General features: G+C 31.6%; 1 protein-coding gene across 11 annotated transcripts in view; it reads left to right on the top strand.

Moving 5' to 3' along the window:
• LOC6053453 overlaps positions 1–20,776 on the top strand; it is a 324,644-nt gene that overhangs the window by 286,195 nt on the left and 17,673 nt on the right. For 9 of the 11 annotated variants that reach the window (XM_038266404.1, XM_038266406.1, XM_038266396.1 and 6 more), the window contains 5 exons: positions 5,410–5,626; positions 5,856–6,128; positions 8,604–8,715; positions 8,783–8,975; positions 9,060–9,268. In XM_038266404.1, coding sequence (XP_038122332.1) covers positions 5,410–5,626; positions 5,856–6,128; positions 8,604–8,715; positions 8,783–8,975; positions 9,060–9,268 — 1,004 coding nt within the window. The remainder of the gene's footprint in view (positions 1–5,409; positions 5,627–5,855; positions 6,129–8,603; positions 8,716–8,782; positions 8,976–9,059; positions 9,269–20,776) is intronic. The other 2 variants (XM_038266403.1, XM_038266397.1) reach the window with 1 other exon arrangement.

The following is a 20,776-nucleotide window of genomic DNA, read 5'->3' as shown; positions in this document are numbered from 1 at the left end:
AACAGAGTTAGAGACGATTTTAAGCTCAACATTTTGCCGTGCGCTAAGCGGACTGTCAAACTTTCTGAGCGTTTTTCTCGAAACACCGAGTTGATTTACGGGTGCCACGATATCTCGAGATGGGATGGATCAAATTGGCTGAAATTCAGGGTGAAGACTCTCAAGATATATCCCGTGTGTATGACGAAGCCCGATTTTAAAATTTTGCTTTTTAAAAAAATACAAAAATCAAAAACTGACGATTTTTTATATGAAAAACACAAAAAACGTTTTTTGAAAATCGGCCTTCGTCATGCAAACTGGATCGTTTTAACCAGTCTTCACCAAAATTTTGAGACGATTTGGTCAAGGCAGTGTTGAGATATCGTGGCACCCGTTTTTTGAAACTGCTAACTTCAAATAGCTATATCTCGGAAAAGAAACAGCCAAATGTCTTCAAATTTGTTTTGATAATAGATGAAAATGCATATTTTAATGCTCTGAAAACAGATTATAAATAAAACTATGTGTGTGATGACACCAACCTCTGACTGTTTTGTCGATTTACATGTATGTAACCCCTTAATCAACCTCCGAGCCGAACCAGCGATTAATGACAAACTAAAAACGTTAGTCCACACACGTAAAAAGAAAAGCCATTGCAATCAATAAAAACTTATCAAATCTTTTCAAAGTTTGCATTAGAAACCCTTATTATAATTTCAGCCCGAGAATTCTCGAGTTTTTCGAATTAATGACTGTTACTTCTGGGAAATATTAATTTAAATCAAATATTTCATATTTCGCAACAATTAGGAAACAAAAAGCATCTACTTGTGAATTTGTAAGATCAAAAATCTTGATATAATTATTTTTATAAAATTTATCAATTTAATTTAGTTTTTCAATTATATATCTATTTGATTTCTTGAATATTTTCAAATTTTAAACCACAGATTCAGCTGGTACAAAAAAAATTTTTTTTTTCTGAATTGGCCTGAAAAATCGATGGGCAAAACAAATATTTTTTACAAAAACAGTGCAATCAGCTGAAATCAATTAAAAAACTTTAAAAATCTTTTGAACTTTTGAAAATTTTCGGAAATAGTTTTTTTTTTGCAGCAAAATTTGTTTTTGTTACATCTTACGTTTTTTTTTAAATTTTATGAATGCAAAACAACTGAACAAGTGTATAATGCATTTAATGCATTGTAAATGTTGAGACTTTGGCTTGTTGTTTCATTTTTTTATTTTTTTTTTATTTTCTTCTCTTATCAAAAATGACTGATAAATGAGACTCATTTAATTTTTCTTCTAAATTGTTTATTGAAAACCCATCAAAAACTTCACACAGAAATGAACAATTTAAAAATACAAGTTGATTTTTGGCAACAGGAATCTTTGAAAAAACTCGTGTCGCCATAAACGGGATGGCACTGTACAGGAAATTAAAACAATGGGTTGTACTAATTTTTCAGATTTTTTTTTAAATAAAAAGTCAAAAGGTCTAACCGATTAAAGGGACAATCGTGACCTACATGCCTCAAATCGATTAAATCGATTTTGATTTTAAACTAACATTTTGATTTTCAATCGTTAGCGCGCTTCAATCAATGCTTTATATTTAATAACTAAAAAAAAACACAAAAAAGCACTAGCTCCAGATTCCAAATGAATCCTTTTAGATCTGAGCAATTTTCTGAGAATTCTACCATTTGATTTAGGGATAGAGGGTGACGAGCGGGAATTCCCGGGAAATCGGCCATTTTTGGACCTCTCGATTCCCGGGAAATTTGGTCGAGACTCCCGGGAAATTCTATACTTACAAATATCGACCCAAAATTAAAAATTTAACCAGAAAAACATTTGAAAAATTCAAAATTGTTTAGAATATAGGATGTTCAATGTTCGATTCTCAAATTCAAATAAACCAATGCTTCTCTAATCTTCTTATTCTAAAAGTGTAAATTTAAACTTTTAAAAAATTTCAATAACTATAATTGAGAGTAACCAAAAAATGTGGACCCCAAAATTTACCTTGAAACATTCTTAACAGTAACACACCAGGAATGAAATATTTATTATTTTTAAGAACGAAAACCTTTTCAAGATAAGTTTGATTTCCATATCCTCTATCAAGCATAGGAAAACTCATAATCTTGTTTTTTAAATTCTTAGTAAGCAATTTTCGCTGTATCGAGGTAATTTCCTTTTTTGATGTCAATAAGTAATTTTGTGTTTTGCATATTAAATTATATTTATGTTGGGAAAAAAAATCAGGCATTATTTGTAAAGTTAGTGTCCGCTAATTGTGAACATTTACAGTTGATCTTAAGAAGGAAAAAAATCAACTTAAAGTTTTTACTTTGTGTCGTTATTTATCATATTGCAAAAATGCCATATTACATAAATGGAAAATTATATATTAGTTATATTTTTACTTTCAAAAAATCAAATAATAAGTTCAACAACAAATTTGTCCAACTTTTGAAAAATCACTCAGTGCGAATGGAGATTCGTAAACATTTTAAACTGCAATTTTGAGTCCCAAAAAGGCTGAAGAAACGATTTTGTATTTGTAGATTGAGGTAAAAAATTTAAATTAAGAAAAATTTCCTCAAAACAATGAGGTTACTTAAATTTACATTTCATTGGATAAGTATGAATGAATTGTATCTGAATTAATTAAAAAGAAACGTTTTTTTACTTTTCTTTTTAAGTTATTCACACTATTGGCTAGTTAAAAAAAATCCCGGGTCCCGGGAATTCCCGGGAAATGGCAAAACTCAACTCTCGATTCCCGGGAAATTGAAAATCTCGAGAGTCGTCACCCTCTATTTAGGGAGTGCGGAAAACTTTTTAAAAAGGTCCTACACAGAAAAAAATTGTGTAAATTTGGAAGCTTTAATTTTGGAAGGTTGAATATTACCTCTTTTATGATGTAATTTTACCTCAATTAAGACTGAAAAAGTGATATTACACCAGAAAAGTGGTAAAATTACACATTTCCAGAGGTAAAATAACACCTTTTATCTGACATAAAAGATGTACCCCTTCCCAGATGTAATATTACCATGATTTTTTTTTCTGTGTATGTACATAGGAAACCAATGGCGCATTGTTTGTTTTGGAAAAGTAATCTAGAAATATTGAAAGTCGAACCATTGTCCTTTTTTATCTTTGCATGGGCACTAGTTTTAAATATTCAAAAACTGCGACTTAAAAAAAGTTACTTATAATAGCTAATTTTTGTATAAGCACTTTATCAAAATTTTACTGAATTACTTTTTGGTTGCAAATTTAATTTTTGCAATTCCGTCGTGAAACTACTTACTTTTCCTGTCATTCTTGAACGACGAAATAGCCTACTTTTCTGTACCAAAAATAACAGAATCGAATAGCAACACTTTTCAATATAAATGCTGAAAAGTTCTACTTTTCAGAACTCAAATGGGTGCTGAAAAGTTGAACTTTTCAGCACTTGTTTCGAAAAGTAACACTTTTCAACATTTTTTTTGATTTAAACGATTTATTGACAAAATACATGAAAATTTGACTTAAAATTTCACTCAATGGTTGTTTTTCGGAATTGCAAAAGTTTTGTATGGAACTCGTTGCAAAACTTGATTTTTTCAGCACTCTTCGTATTTATCCAACTCGGTGAACCTCGTTGGATAAATGTACGACTCGTGCTGAAAAAATCCTCTTTTTGCAACTTGTTGCATAAACTACTATTTGAGCAGTTCTCTACGAAATCGGTCTTTTCTCTTAAATTTTAATTTTTGTATTTTTTAATCCGACTGAAACTCTTTTGGTGCCTTCGGTATGCCCAAAGAAGCCATTTTGCATCATTAGTTTGTCCATATAATTATCCATACAAATTTGGCAGCTGTCCTAATCTAATCTAATCATACAAATTTGGCAGCTGTCCATACAAAAATGATGCATGAAAATTCAAAAATCTGTATCTTTTGAACGAATTTTTTGATCGATTTGGTGTCTTCGGCAAAGTTGTAGGTATGGATATGGACTACACTGAAAAAAAATGAAACACGGTAAAAAAATTTTGATGATTTTTAATTTAACTTTTTGTCACTACAACTTGATTTGCCAAAAAAACACTATTTTTTTTTTTTTTTTTTTTTTTGGTATGTTTTAGAGGACATCAAATGCCAACTTTTCAGAAATTTCCAGAATGGGCAAAAAATCTTTGGGCGAGTTATGAATTTTTGAATCAAAACTGATTCACACAAATTCACAAAAAAATTTCAACTTCATTTTTCGATGTAAAATCAAATTTGCAATCCAAAAGTATTTCAGTGAAATTTTGATAAAGTGCACCGTTTTCAAGTTTAATCCATATTTAGGTGACTTTTTTGAAAATAGTCGCAGTTTTTCATTTTTTTTTTAATTAGTGCACAAGTTTGCCCACCTTTGAAAAAAATATTTTTGAAAAGCTGAGAAAATTTTCTATATTTTTCATTTTTGAACTTTGTTGATACGACCCTTAGTTGCAGAGATATTTCCATGCAAAGGTTTAAAAACAGGAAAATTGATGTTTTCTAAGTCCCACCCAAACAACACACCATGTTCAAATGTCGATATCTCAGCTACTAATGGTCCAATTTTTTTTTTTTTTTTTTTTCCAATAATCACGTGATGCTTGAAGGAGATGCTGTGGATTCAACGGTCTCAAGCGGTATCAACAAGTATATAGCGAAAAACTGTGTTTGTTTTTTGTTGAACTGCAGGCTTCTTGGGAGGGCGCCGGTATTGACTAATAAAGTCGGGGTCTTCAGGGGTTAAACAGTGAACGGTTGGTTGGCTCCCACTGATCATGTTTGATTCATTGTTTAACTTCAGGTGATCTGTTTTTTTACACTGTATCAGTAAAAAAAACCTTCATAGATTCATCCAAATAAAATCACAAATTACAACCATTTCTCACTGTGCGCGGTCCGCAATAAAACCCTCATTAGCTGGATCCGGCAACCCACACGGCCACACAGCAGTCACGTCGAATTCTGAATGCCCAATTTTCCAACCCCCTTCCCCTCTCTCTCTGATGAAGGTCGTCGCCACCGCGTGTGTTTGGCGTGATAATGTCACACCAAAATTACCCAACTGCCGATCGAACTGCCGCAACCTTATCTAATTAGTTCGTTAAATATTTAACCACATGCGGTGGAGCTGGACCGCACACACAAACACACACCTGTTTGGGTGGTCTCCCCAAGAGTCATTACTGATTAGTTTGTAAGCGGTTGGCCCATTTGGCCGGATTAACTAATGACTTTGATGTCATTAGTTTGGGATGAAACTTTTTCTAAGTTTTTCTAAGATTTTTCGTTCGATTCCAATTGCAAAGCAAAATACAATTTTTGGCTGAGTTTGGCTGACTTTTTGCTCAATTTTTTCTCACTCTTTCAGACGAGTTCTGCGAGGACTACCCGCACAATCTGATTCCGACGCCCGGCTACTGGATCGAGTGCTCCCGGCAGAAGATCGCCTTTGCCAACCAGCACACCATATGGGACGACAGCGAGTCGGAGCACGAGGACGCGGCCCGGGGCGGAATCGATCCGCCGCTCGAGCGCAACTGCAGCGACCTGTACGAGGACGACGAGGACTCGGACAATGTGCCAAGGTAACGAGTTTGAACCAAGAAAAGTTCAGTCAGTCTTGCATTGCTTTACTCACGCTCATAAGATGAACAAACTTCATGTAGTTTAACTAAGTAGAAGTAGTTAGAGTAGAATCGTTCTCTTTCTCTCTCTCTCTCTCTCTCTTTCTTTCATCTCTATCCCCACCGAAAAAAACACTCATTTCCGCAAAACAAAAAAAAAAACCCTCCGTCCGTCAAAAATCCTCACCAGTCAGCGTTTCCGCAGGAAAAAGACCGCCATCGAGGAGCAGTGGGAGCAGCAGCAAGGTTTCGAACTTACCTCCGTCGAGCAGGAAACGTACGAGAAGTACTTTTACGGGTCCGAGCACTGGAACTACTTCACCAACGACGAGGACCTCGGCCCGGTCATCCTGTCGATCAAGCAGGAGACGATCAACGGGCGCGATCAATTCCGGATACTAGTTAGAGCTATTTCGTACACCGTACATGGACTGATACCAGCCTCTTGTGTTTTTGCTGATAGGTAATTCGCAGTTGTTTCTTTGGATAAGAAAAAAAAAAATACTGGGAAGACATTTTCCTTAACATAAATTAATTAAGGATTTCACAATTCAAATACTTTTTTTCACGGCACTTGTTTATTTGCTACAAACTTCATAAATCAACTTCATTTTGATCCTAACGTTTTAAACCAGAGGTCCTCAGCCAGCTCAATCCCGCGGGCCATTTCATCAATTTGGTCCAGATTCATGGGCCGCATGTGAAAATAAAATTCAAAATTCAAATTCAATTGTTAAATTTGTGCAGTTTGAATGTTCAAATTTGTCTACAAACCATTGCATTGGATATTTAAATGCAATAAATTATCATCGAATTAAAAATATACAGCACATCAAAACAATCATATTCTTTTTTATGTAAACTTATCAAATTTTATTAATTTGGTTTTTTACATTTTTTGTTTGAGTTGTGCAAACATATTTGGATTGATGTTTTGAATTAGCTTTCTACATATAACTTTGTATTCTTTTTAAATTAATTTTGAAACTAACATTTTTAAACTTTGATCTTGAATTTAAAACATTTGGATAATTTTTGTTGTAGCTTTGAAATCAAGATTGTTTTTTTAGAAAGAGGGTTTTTTCGTTGAACATGTTTGATAGATTTTTTCAATCATTATTGAAGAGCTAAAAAAGTACTTTTTCAGTATATGAATATTCCAGTAATATTTTACAAAGCAAGCAGTGAGTGCTAAAAACTATTGCTTCTGAGAAAAATATTGAAAACATTCTTGTGCGTTCAATTTTTTGAACCGATAACTAAACGAATTTAAGATCAATAAATTCTACGTTTTTAAAACAGTATTTTTTTCTTTTTATAATTTTATTGAAGGATACAATATTACAAGAACATTTTATCAAGATATGAAATTTCCATTTAATTTAGTTTTTGTTGACTCGATATTTTTCAGAACTATTATTGTCAAGCGTCATGTCAAAAATCAAAAACATTTCATAAGGAGTCTGGTATCTGGTTTTAAAAGAACCAACCAGGTTTCTAAAAATAATCCATATAAAGAGCATTAAACATAGTTTTACCACTTTGCCACTTTGCGGTCCGCAGTTTGGTGACCACTGTTTAAAACCATCTTATTATCTTATTATTTAATTTTTTGTAATGTTTGTAATTTTTGTATTTTTTGTAATTTTTGTAATTTTTGTTATTTTTGTAATTTTTGTAATTTTTGTAATTTTTGTAATTTTTGTAATTTTTGTAATTTTTGTAATTTTTGTAATTTTTGTAATTTTTGTAATTTTTGTAATTTTTGTAATTTTGTAATTTTGTAACTTTTGTAATTTTGTAATTTTGTAATTTTGTAATTTTGTAATTTTGTAATTTTGTAATTTTGTAATTTTTGTAATTTTTGTAATTTTGTAATTTTGTAATTTTGTAATTTTGTAATTATTGTAATTTTGTAATTTTGTAATTTTGTAATTATTGTAATTTTTGTAATTTTGTAATTTTGTAATTTTGTAATTTTGTAATTTTGTAATTTTGTAATTTTGTAATTTTGTAATTTTGTAATTTTTGTAATTTTGTAATTTTGTAATTTTTGTAATTTTGTAATTTTGTAATTTTGTAATTTTGTAATTTTGTAATTTTGTAATTTTGTAATTTTGTAATTTTGTAATTTTTGTAATTTTGTAATTTTTGTAATTTTTGTAATTTTGTAATTTTGTAATTTTTGTAATTTTGTAATTTTGTAATTTTGTAATTTTGTAATTTTTGTAATTTTGTAATTTTGTAATTTTTGTAATTTTGTAATTTTGTAATTTTTGTAATTTTTGTAATTTTTGTAATTTTTGTAATTTTTGTAATTTTTGTAATTTTTGTAATTTTTGTAATTTTTGTAATTTTTGTAATTTTTGTAATTTAGTTTTTTTGTTTTTTAGTTTTTAGTTTTTAGTTTTTAGTTTTTAGTTTTTAGTTTTTAGTTTTTAGTTTTTAGTTTTTAGTTTTTAGTTTTTAGTTTTTAGTTTTTAGTTTTTAGTTTTTAGTTTTTAGTTTTTAGTTTTTAGTTTTTAGTTTTTAGTTTTTAGTTTTTAGTTTTTAGTTTTTAGTTTTTAGTTTTTAGTTTTTAGTTTTTAGTTTTTAGTTTTTAGTTTTTAGTTTTTAGTTTTTAGTTTTTAGTTTTTAGTTTTTAGTTTTTAGTTTTTTAGTTTTTTAGTTTTTTAGTTTTTTAGTTTCTTAATTTTTTAGTTTTTTAATTTTTTAGTTTTTTAGTTTTTTAGTTTTTTAGTTTTTTTGACTTTAAGTTTTTCATTTTTTTAGTTTTTTAGTTTTTTTATTTTTTTAGTTTAAAATAAAAACTATATTTTGTGAAAATACCGTTTGGATTTCGCTAAATCAAGACGTGAAAAACGACTTTTAGGAAAATGCCTTTCAAGTTGATTTTAAGTAATGGAACTAATTTCAAATAATCGAATCCCCCTCGCAGGTATAATAGAGAAGAAGTAGTTAGATCGTTAGGTAAGGAAGTAAACTTGAATCCACCTCTGACGCTGGGCCAGTTGCCAGACACTCCGGAGGAGCTTCTGAAACTCGATCAGGTACGATCGCGCACCATGCCTACTATGATGTTGGGGCGCTTTACTAAAGTTTAATTTGTTTTCACAGGTTTTCATAAAATCTGAGCTGAAGGTGGGCGTGATCTACGTGAAGGAGGGTCAATATAGCGAAGAACAAATTTTAGACAATAATGAAAATTCACCGTTATTTGAGGAATTTTTACAGCTACTAGGTGATAAAGTTAGGTTACGTGGTTTTGATAAATACAAAGGCGGCCTTGACACTGTTCACGATTTAACAGGTTCGTAGGCTGCTTGGATGGCTTGCTTACTTTCGAAATGACTAAAAAATGTAATTCTGTTATTTTTTTCTCACTCTCCGCCAGGACTTTACTCCGTTTATACAAACTGGCGTTCGATAGAGATTATGTTCCACGTGTCCACGCAGTTGCCGTACGAGCGGCACGACCCCCAGAAGCTGCAGCGGAAGCGCCACATCGGCAACGACATCGTCTGCGTGGTGTTCCTCGAGGCGGACAACACCACCTTCAGCCCGGCCTGCATCAAGAGCCATTTTTTACACACGTTCATCCTGGTGAGTTTTGTAGTAAATTTCTGGAAAAAATGTTAATAATTGTATTGAAAATACATTATCAAAGGGAAAAAAACGTTTGAAAAAACACTGAGCTAGATTGACGAGTTGACAGCAAAATTCTGTCAGAGGTCAGTGAAGCCACGCGGGTACGCAGTAATTGCATAACGTCCAACGTGGTCCAGCGCTGATAAGGCTTTTACGATCCAGTTTCACTGGATGAGAGTGGTTGCATAGACTGCTAATGTGGATGTAGCACTCAGTTTAAATTACCTTGCATACTGTACGTTCGCAATAAACTATTGGTGCAATTGAAAATGATCATGCTACAGAATAGCTTCCACTAAAAAAATACCAACGAATATGACCATTTTTAAACACAACCAAGCCACAAAAACGAAAATACCCCTTTTCATTTACAAATTCACTCCCCGCAAGCACTCCGCAGGGAATTGAACGGTGAAGTTTTTGACACGCTACTATTTTTGCTCTTCGCATTCTGTGCTAGGGTGTGAGCGGAGAAATGGGAATGTACAGACGACCATACATGCTATTTCGCTGTGTAACCCGGTTAGCAACCCGGTCAGAACGTATTACTGATCGTAGTATAGTTGTCCTATGATTGAAGGCTTTGAAGGTTGATCTTTAATATTAATCACTTTTAATGTGCTTTTTATAATTTATTTTATAGAATTATACTTTTTTGATATTCCAAAATTGTGCATACAGTCCAGACTCGATTATCCGAAGGCCTTGCAAAAATTTAACTTCGGATAATTGAATCACGTATTTTTTTTTTAGTTGTTTTATTTTTGATTGAGAAGCTTTATTATGACTCCTTAACTACGCTAACGTGATTTAGAATTATTAAATTCAAGATGGTGGCTAAAATGGCGGTCATAAAGAAAAAGTGACCAACAACCGGGTGTTGAGTGTATTCAATTTTGACTAAAACGGATTCGTCGAACTCGAATTTGATGTTAAAAACCAAAATATAACAACAAATAACAGAAACCTTCGGATAATCGAACTTCGGATAATCGAGTCTGGACTAAATTACATTTTCCTCAATTTTAGTTTTTTTGATTTTCCAAAAAATTTCCCAAATATTCAGTTTTGATTCCAAAATTTGCAAAAAAAAAGTTTAAGAGACAAAAAAAATTTACAAACCTCGCTTACTTTTCCAAATACAGTCCAGACTAGAATATCCGAAGGCCTTGGAAAAACTTTACTTCAGATAATCGAAACACTATTTTTTTCATTGTCTTATTTTTGATTGTTCAGCTTAAGTTTTACCCCTAAACTAATCTAATGATGAAATATTGAAAAAAATGCATTTTTTGCAACCAACCATTCAAATTTGACTAAAATTAGGTCGAAATTCATATTTTTTATTAAAAATAAGAAAATAAAAAATATCAAAACAATATTTTTTTGGTCATCATTCGATTATCCGAAATCCCATACAAACCTTCGGATAATCGAGTCTGCACTGAAGTCCATAACATAGTAAACCCGTAGCGAATTGATTGTTTTGAAAAGGTACTCTTGAAATGTTGTAATTATTACATTCAAAATAGTGTAGCGACCCTCAGTTAATCAGAATATAAATTTAGATTTTTAGTTCGACCAACAGGGAAGAATTTGTCAGAAGTACATTGGTCTTTACAATCAGACGAAGTGCAACATCTTCAGATGCACTCATTAACACATGTTGACACGAGTCAAGTGTTATATTTCTAGGAGCACGTAGGTTAAGATATAAATAAACACAGTAGGAGGATGGAAGGAAAAGCACAAAGCGAAAACAGAAGGGTCATGAACTCTGCCAGGATCCCTGCTGAGAATTTTCGAGCAGAAAGATTTCAAGATCAACGCGGTGTAGTCAAAACGCACGTGGCTGAGCTACTCCCGTAGAGATGAATATTGCGCATGCGTCTTGACTAAAAACGCTTCAGAGTATAAAAGCCTAAGTTAGATTTAGAATCGGGGGAGTTGAAATTAGGAAAGAGTTAAGAGTGGGAGTTGAGAGTTGCAGTTGGGAGATGGAGTTGATTATTCGGTGTAAGTGCTATGATGCAGAGATTCAACCAAAATGCCACGGGGCATAGTGAAAAATGTTAAAATAAGATTAAGAAAAATCTAAGAATACATATTTTGGAGTTAAAGTGAAAATGGTGTCGTTCTGTGCTAAAGGAATAAAAATGAAAGAAATCCCAATGATATTAGAGACTAGGCTTACACAAGCTTACACAAAGTGGTGACAGCAGAAAAGTTTAAAGAAAATTAAACAGGAACGCTTTTGCTGACTAGTGAAAAACCAGTGTCGAACCGCTAGCCAATGACAAAGGAAACATTTAGTGAAGAGTGAAGATGGCAGTTCAAACGCCAGCCATTATGATTGAAAAATGTGACAATCCGCCAGCCAAACCCATGGAAAGCAACTTCAGTTTTGTGACGATTGAAGCTTTAAAATCACGATTATCGAAATATTTTTCATCGAACCGCCAGCCATGGAGAACATTCAGAAAACCAGCAAAGAAAAATGAGTAAGTTGTAATATTTTACTATTTTTGTAATTAAATTGAAGTGGATAATTTTGTTCATGGGCATTTTTTTATTAAATGTTATTTTGAAAAGGAAATTGTTAAATTCTTTCAACATGGATAATTTAAAGAAACTAGATGATTATTTTGCTAAGGAAATGAATTTTCTTTCCAATAATTTTCCTAATGAACAGGAAGACATTGTTTTAAAAATGAAAGAAGCAAAAGTGACAGTCAATTCTTACAAAGATAAATTGATTGAGTTACGAGAGATTTCAATTCCCAAAGAATATGACAAGATTGTGAATAATTTTAATGAAACTGTCAAATCATTTCAGTTAACTCTTGAATGTTTTGCAAGTAAACTAAATCAAGAAGAGCGTTTGATAGATTTAAAATTGAATGTGATGGAGGATACCGAGTTTCCAATGGATTCTGCGCTTAAGTGTATTCCAGATTTTTATGGTAAATCAGAAGATTTAAATTCTTTCCTTGATCAAATTAATTATTTTTACAATAAAATTCCAAAAGGCGTTTCTCTTACACCATTGATTAATGTAATACAACTGAAATTAAAAGGTAAAGCTAAACCATTTACTAAAACTATTTTAAAACTTACTTGGGAAGAAATTGAAAAGAATTTGTTACATGAATTTGGTGATAAAAAGTCTTCTTTAAATATTTTCAAACGGATCGATACTCTTTCGCAGTACGAACATGAAACTTTTAAAGCATACAAGAACAGGGCACTAGAAATTTTATTCGATTTAGAAATCGATAAAAATGTTGATAGCTTTGCAATGGAAAATCTAAGAATTCATTTTATTGCGGGACTGAAGAATACTTATTTGCAACAAACTGCAAGAAATTTAACAATACAAAACTTTAGAGATTTTTTGAGTATTCTAGAAGAAAAAAGAATTAGTAATGAGGAATTTGAAAATTTGTACAAGGACAAACAAAGATTAAATTCACAAAACATTAAAAATGAATTTTCAAATCAAAAGCAAGACGTGAATGATAATCGTAACTTTTCAACCCATCAAAATCGATTGAATAACTATCAAAATCAATATAACTACTCAAACAAAAGATATCATCAAAACCGATTCAGGAATAATTTTAAACAATTTTATACACAGCGAAAAAACTGAATGATGGGGTTTTCGATCATTTTGGCGTCCGAAACACCCGACAAAATGCGAATCAATATAACAGACGCTACAATTATCGTGCTCCTAGGTATTATAGAAATCGTAACAATATTTTTCGTAAAATTTTAGTTTGACTTCTCAGAGAGAATTCTACAATCCTCCTCATGAAGTACTAAGAATAATTTTAACTCCTTATCTTCAATTTAGATTAAGAATTTCATCTAAACAAAATCCATTTCATTCTATTTACTATTTACTTGATACAGGTGCTAGTGTCAATGTAATAAGTAGTAATATTTTGAATCAAATAGGTTACACTCATGTTAATTTTAAGGACAAAATTACTTTAACTGGCATTGGTAATACATTAACTGAAACGATAGGATCGGTGGTTATTGATTTATTAATCGGTAAAACAATTTATAACACAAAATTCTATGTTATGAAGAATTTGTCTGTGCCTGGTATAATTGGAGCAGAATTTTTAAAGAAGCACACTCTCTTCATCGATAAAAACTTTAAATTCATTGTATTACAAAAGCCAAAAATATATTTTAAATCGAATAATGTTGAATCAAATCAAATCTATAAGAAAAATAATTTTGAAAATAATGAATCAAGCGTTACTAACTATCAAAATGATACCAGTGGTTTTCAAAAAGACCAAGAAGTCAAGTATGAAGGAGAAATACTAAATAATGTTGCGTTTTGCGAAAATATTGTACACTCTGATGAAACAAGTGATGGATTTGAAAATAAATTAGATGATCAACCTTGTATGCCAACAGAATTAAATTTAGACATTGATAAAGATGGTGATGTAACGGAATTCAAAAATTTAAAAAGCATTAAAGGTAGGGAAAGAATTCAGAAAATAATTGATTTAGTAAATCTAGAACATTTGAATAAACATAATTTTGATGAAATTGTTTCTATGATTGAAAAATTTAACAAATTATTTTTTATTGAAGGAGATGAATTGACTTTTACGGATGCAGCAATTCATGAAATAGAAACCACAACGAATATTCCCATTAATAAGAGGCAATATAGGATGCCTGAGACAACAAAAGTGCACATTGATGAGCAAATTGATGAAATGCTCAAACTGGGTATTATTAAACCTAGTAAAAGCCCGTGGAATGCTCCTGTTTTATGTATACCTAAAAGGTTGGAGCTGACGGCAAACAGAAATATAGAATTGTTGTAGATTTTAGATCACTAAACATGATAACAAAACCATTTGTTTTCCCGATTCCATTGATTAATGAAATTTTGGATAACATTGGCGATGCACAATACTTTTCGTCAATTGATTTAAAGTCAGGTTTTTATCAGATACCTATAAACCCCAAAGATGCAGCTAAAACTGCATTTTCAACTTCAAAAGGACATTATGAATTTTTAAGAATGCCTATGGGTCTTAGAAATAGCCCAGCAACATTTCAAAAATTAATGAATATTATTTTGTACTCGATTCAACCAATTAAAGCATTTGTTTATCTCGATGATATTATTGTATTTGGAAAAACTATTGAAGAACATAATGAAAACTTATTCAAGATTTTAGAAGCATTATACCAAAATAATTTGAAGGTAGAAACATCAAAATGTACCATTCTGAAGACACAGATTAATTACCTGGGTCATACGATTGATAAGCATGGAATTATGCCTACAGATGATAACATCAAAACAATCAAAGAATTAAAACGTCCTCAAAATGTTAAGGATGTTCGTTCATTTCTGGGAACAATCAATTTTTACGGCAAGTTTATTCCGAATATGGCAGATAAACGCAAACATTTGAATAATTTATTGAAAAAGGATGTAAAATTTAAATGGACTGAAGAGTGTGAAAAAGCGTTCCATGATTTGAAACACTGCTTAATTTCAGAACCAATTTTAGTACGTCCGAATTATAAGGATACCTTTGTCATTACAACAGATGCTAGTGATTATGCTGTTGGAGCCGTGTTATCAAATGCTAAAACAAATGATAACCCAATCGCTTATGCTAGTAGAGCATTAAGTGTTTCTGAAAAGAAGTATCACGTTATTGAAAAAGAATTACTCGCTATAGTTTGGGCAGTTGAATATTTTAAACATTATATTTTTAACCAACAGTTTATTGTTTATACTGATCATAGGCCGCTGATTGCAATTTGGAGACTAAAAGAGACCTCACCGACTCTTTCCAAATTAAGATTAAAAATTCAAGGTATTGGATGTGATATCCGATATAAACAGGGAAAAGAGAATGTTGTTGCTGATTTTCTTTCTCGTATCAAGCACGAAGAAAATTCAAATGCAAACATTGAAAATGTTTCGGAAAGTTCAAATAATAATTTAATTGCTGTTGTTACTAGACAACAAACACGTCAAAATTCAAATTTAATTGATAACTCAAAACCTGTTCGAAATAATCAATCTTTATTACAACAGAATTCAAATTATACTACTGATAATCTTTCAGACAATGATGATGATTTAGACATAACTATTGATTCCTTACAGGCTATCGATATTATGGACAAAAAGGATGATGATTCATGGAAAAAGTTTACATTGGATGACTTTTTCGATGCTCAAAACAAAGAAGAAATTAATTTTAGTTTACTTAAATTTACAAAAACAATGATCAATGTGAATAATACAGATGCTAATTTTGTCATCATTAATAGTAAGACAGCGTTCAAAGAGCTAAGTGAATTGGTGGATCTACCACATGGTATGAAGGACAATATAAATGGAAGAATTTTTTCATTTCCAGATAACAAATTGTGGGGTTGTTAGTTTTGTTAAATGTCCTGATTTTGCCAAATCAGCTAAAAATATTCAAATTATTTCATTTAGAAATTTACAGCAACTTCCCGATGTCAATATTCTTAGATTTATGGCAGGAAAATTTGATAAAATGTTTACACTATATGCATCTAATGAAGACAGAATGTTTGTAAAAATAGAAGACAGAGAAACGGTTTTGAAAGAATTTCATGATGCTCCCCTTGGAGGTCATGTGGGAGGTAAAAGAATGCTTCAACGTATAAGTCCACTTTTCACATGGGAAAACATGCGTAGAGATATTGAAAACTATGTAAGACAATGTGAACTGTGCCAAAAGAACAAGATTTGGCCCAAGAATAAGATTCCTATGAAGATAACAACGACTTCAACGGAACCCTTCCAAAAGTATTCATGGATATTGTAATATTAACCCCATCTGACGACAATAATCGTTATGGTTTAGTGATTCAAGATGATCTAACAAGATTTTTAACAGTTGCTGTATTGCCTGATCAGGAAAGCTCAACTGTCGCTAAAGCATTCGTGGAACATTTTATTTGTCGCTATGGTGCTCCACTGGAGGTAGTTACCGATCAAGGAACAAATTTTATGAGTAATTTACTGAAAAATGTATGCAAAATTTTGAAAATAAAGAAAATAAATACAAGTGCATATCATCCACAAGCAAATTTAGTAGAACGATCAAATAGAGAACTGAAAATCTATTTGCGAAACTTTATTGTTGGGAATCCGCAAACATGGGATCAATTAATTCCATTTTTCACTTTCCAGTATAATACAACGATTAATTCGTCTACTGGATTTACACCATTTGAATTATTGTACGGAAGATTAGCGAGAATTCCAAATACAGTTTATAACATTACTGACAGAGAGTTAAATTACGATGATTACATAAAGGAAATGAAAGCAAATTTTAAAAATGTCCACGACAAAGCTGTAGAAAACGTAATTGCTTCAAAACATAAAAGAAAGGAAATTTACGACAAAGATGCAAAAGAATGGCAACCTTGGTGGGGGGATTTGGTTATTGTAGAAACCATTCCCACAGGTGTAGGAAGGAAGTTACAAAGTTTATGGCGAGGTCCATATGAAGTTGTTGATTTACCAAGTGAACAAACTACAGTAATTAAGAATGGAAACAAGTTGGAAAAGATTCACAACAATAGATTGCGAAAATTCAATGATTAACGAGGATTTTATTTATGAACAAGCATTTTATTATAAACAAATGACTAAGATATTGGGAAGGTAAAAAGATGAATATAGATTATAAATTACAACGTGCAGACAAAGAAAGATTATCAAGGTAAAAAAAAAAAACATGAACTGAAATTAAATCCACGTGGTACATAATTATAACATATGTTTAAAGACGTCAATAATTATATTTAATGGGATTATTAAGTAAAAGAGTGCACTCTACTGATCAGTACAATAAATGATATCACAGTATAATTGAGATGGATAAATGATGTTTTGATGCGTGATTGGACAAGGGACTGCAGCCCAGAATACATGTGTTTGTGTGTGAAAAATAAAATGCAGTGTGGGTCGAGAAAACACAAATAGATTATCCCACATCACATGATAAAGTATGTATTTAGTTTCATTTTAGGAAAAATTTAGGTCCTTATTCAAACAAGCCTAATTCTACCTGGAAAAAGAGAGGGAAGAGGATTTTGCAAACAAAATCTTTACAACGCACCTTAAACACAAATATTATCGATGAACTGAAGTAAAAACGTGAGAGTAAGCGGAGTAAGTATAAAAACTAATATTTTGAAAAACTTTTTAGCCAATGCCAGTGTAGATTTAAAATTATTAGAGTAAAAGAAAGGCATCCGATTAAATTTTAAACTAAAAACAAAAACAATGAGCAGTAGATGCAGGATAGGCTTAGGAAATTATAATTATAATATACTTTGCTACAATGATTAATATCAACTTTAAACAAAGAATTGTTAAATTGATAGTCACTTAGGAAATTATTCAAAAAAAAAAAAATCTGTAACACGACACTACACAAATATGTAAAATCTCACCTACACGAACACAAATATCATCAAACGTTAACATTCGGATACAGCGGATAGCAGCAATACAACTACAACATTTCGGACAACACATTTGGCATCAACGAATTATTGGAAGTATTGCATTCATAAATTGCAGAAAATTGAGACAGGAGATGAGTTGTATAAAAAAATGGTGGGACATAACAATGATGGAGTGAAGTATATGATACAAGGCAAAGAATGGTTATGATGCTAAATTATATTACATGGAATAGTTTCTGTTTGTTCAGTCAGAAGCAAAAACTTCTCAACCGAAAAAATATATATCAAAACTGACAATTAAGGCAAGACATCCAAATACAATTCTCGGATCTAATGGAAAGGAACAAGTATGGCAAAATGATGAAACATGATCTGTACACTACAATCAGATCTTATGGAATGGAATGAAAAGTTTCGATTGAGGTCCACGAAAATTTTATCGACTGCAGAACACAAAGAAGGACTAACGCAGATCTCTATGCAATAAGAAAAAAGCATCAAGGAAAGGACAAGCAGGAAAATGTATCAAATAATGTTTGGCAGAATTGATCCACTATAGTCAAATCAACAAAGTCAAATGTCTCAATCTATGTGGTTTATTGAATGTTTTCAAGTTTCAAACCAAAAGTCAAGTGAAGAACAACATCGACGAATTATCAAGCCAGCTATTTTATCAATTATATCAACGCAGAGGAGACAACAGAACGTGAACAACAATTATATTTAGTACTCAGATATACAAAAACATATTTTTCAAAATCAACGTTTATCAAGAACCAGCGTTAGGCTTACAGTAGATGCTTATCTTAGCAGACAAACATCTAGCTGGGTAGTGTAAGGGTATGTAGCGACCCTCAGTTAATCAGAATATAAATTTAGATTTTTAGTTCGACCAACAGGGAAGAATTTGTCAGAAGTACATTGGTCTTTACAATCAGACGAAGTGCAACATCTTCAGATGCACTCATTAACACATGTTGACACGAGTCAAGTGTTATATTTCTAGGAGCACGTAGGTTAAGATATAAATAAACACAGTAGGAGGATGGAAGGAAAAGCACAAAGCGAAAACAGAAGGGTCATGAACTCTGCCAGGATCCCTGCTGAGAATTTTCGAGCAGAAAGATTTCAAGATCAACGCGGTGTAGTCAAAACGCACGTGGCTGAGCTACTCCCGTAGAGATGAATATTGCGCATGCGTCTTGACTAAAAACGCTTCAGAGTATAAAAGCCTAAGTTAGATTTAGAATCGGGGGAGTTGAAATTAGGAAAGAGTTAAGAGTGGGAGTTGAGAGTTGCAGTTGGGAGATGGAGTTGATTATTCGGTGTAAGTGCTATGATGCAGAGATTCAACCAAAATGCCACGGGGCATAGTGAAAAATGTTAAAATAAGATTAAGAAAAATCTAAGAATACATATTTTGGAGTTAAAGTGAAAATGGTGTCGTTCTGTGCTAAAGGAATAAAAATGAAAGAAATCCCAATGATATTAGAGACTAGGCTTACACAAGCTTACACAATAGTTGCTTTATATTGGCATTAGAAAATGGGGGGATGTGTGGGCACGATTTGATGAACCTTTCTAACTTTAATTATATCCGCTTTATCTCAGCAAACATTGATCCAATGTTCAATGTTTTTAGACAATTTGAAAAAAAAAATCAGAAAAGTGAGAACGCCATTTCAAAAAAATACTTTTTTTAAACTATAAGGCCGTTGCAAAAATCGTTCCGAAAAATCAGAGAGGCAAACATAAATTCAAAAAACTACAAAATTTTAAAGGAAATTGAAATCTTACCAACTAAAAACAATTTAAAATGCATTTTCCTGCGTTTAAAACAATATTTATCAAGTCTGGGATCAATCAAAAATATTTAAATTGTTGTGGAATTCCCAGCACTGCAAAAAGTTTTTGTTCGTTAAAAAAAAAATATCTTCAATACTTGGAAATTTTTCAAACTAATGATTGTGGAGAAGAAAAAAAAGACATTTTAAAACACTTTTTGATTCAAATGTTAATACAATGGCCTGTAATTTCAATTTTCATATTTTTTTATTATTTTTTTTCCTCCTCTTTAAAACTTTCCTTAAGGGGTTACATACATGTAAATCGGCAAAAATGTCAGAGGTTGGTTTGAGCACAAACTTAAACTTTTTTTCAATCTGTTTTCAGGACTTTAAAATATACATTTTTAACTGTTAACAAAATAAATTTGAAGACATTTGGTTGTATCATTGCCGAGATACAGCTATATGAAATTAGCCGTTTCAAAAATCGGGTGCCACGATATCTCAACACTGCCTTGACCAAATTGGCTCAAAATTTTGGTGAAGACTCATTAAACCGGTCCCGTGTGCATGACGAAGGCCGATTTTCAAAAAGTTTATTTAAAAAAAATATGTTCATGTTTTTCACATAATTTTTTTTTTATTTTTGAATTTTTAAAAATGCAAAATTTTAAAATCAGGCTTCGTCATGCACACGGAATATGTTTGAGAGTTTTCACCCCAAAATACAGCCAATTTGGGCTATTCCATCTCGAGATATCGTGGCACCCGTAAATCAACTCGGTGTTCAGAGAAAAACGCTCGCAAAGTTTGACAGTTCGCCTTGCGCTGGCAAAATTTTCAACTTAAATCGTTTGTAAATTACTTTGATCATAAAAAAAATTTCTTTAAATTTTCAGGAGTGATTGAAAATCATCTTTTTAGAGGGTTTAATAAATTTTCTGTAATATGAAATTTTGTGATTTTCTTCATGTATGTAACCCCTTAAAAATCATGGGCAATTTTTTTATAAATTTTGTTCCCCGCCCTTCAATATTCCTTTAAGAAATTGAAGGGCAATTGACAAAACTATAAGTTTTGATACAACAGACTTGCAAAATCGATTGTTAGCTATTCAAAATACATTGCATAATGCTTATTAATTTTGAATTTTTGG

The sequence above is a fragment of the Culex quinquefasciatus genome, chromosome 3, assembly GCF_015732765.1.
Source record: "Culex quinquefasciatus strain JHB chromosome 3, VPISU_Cqui_1.0_pri_paternal, whole genome shotgun sequence".
NCBI lineage: Eukaryota > Metazoa > Arthropoda > Insecta > Diptera > Culicidae > Culex > Culex quinquefasciatus.
Note: the sequence above shows the minus strand (reverse complement) of the source record. Positions and strands in the feature narration are given on the sequence as shown.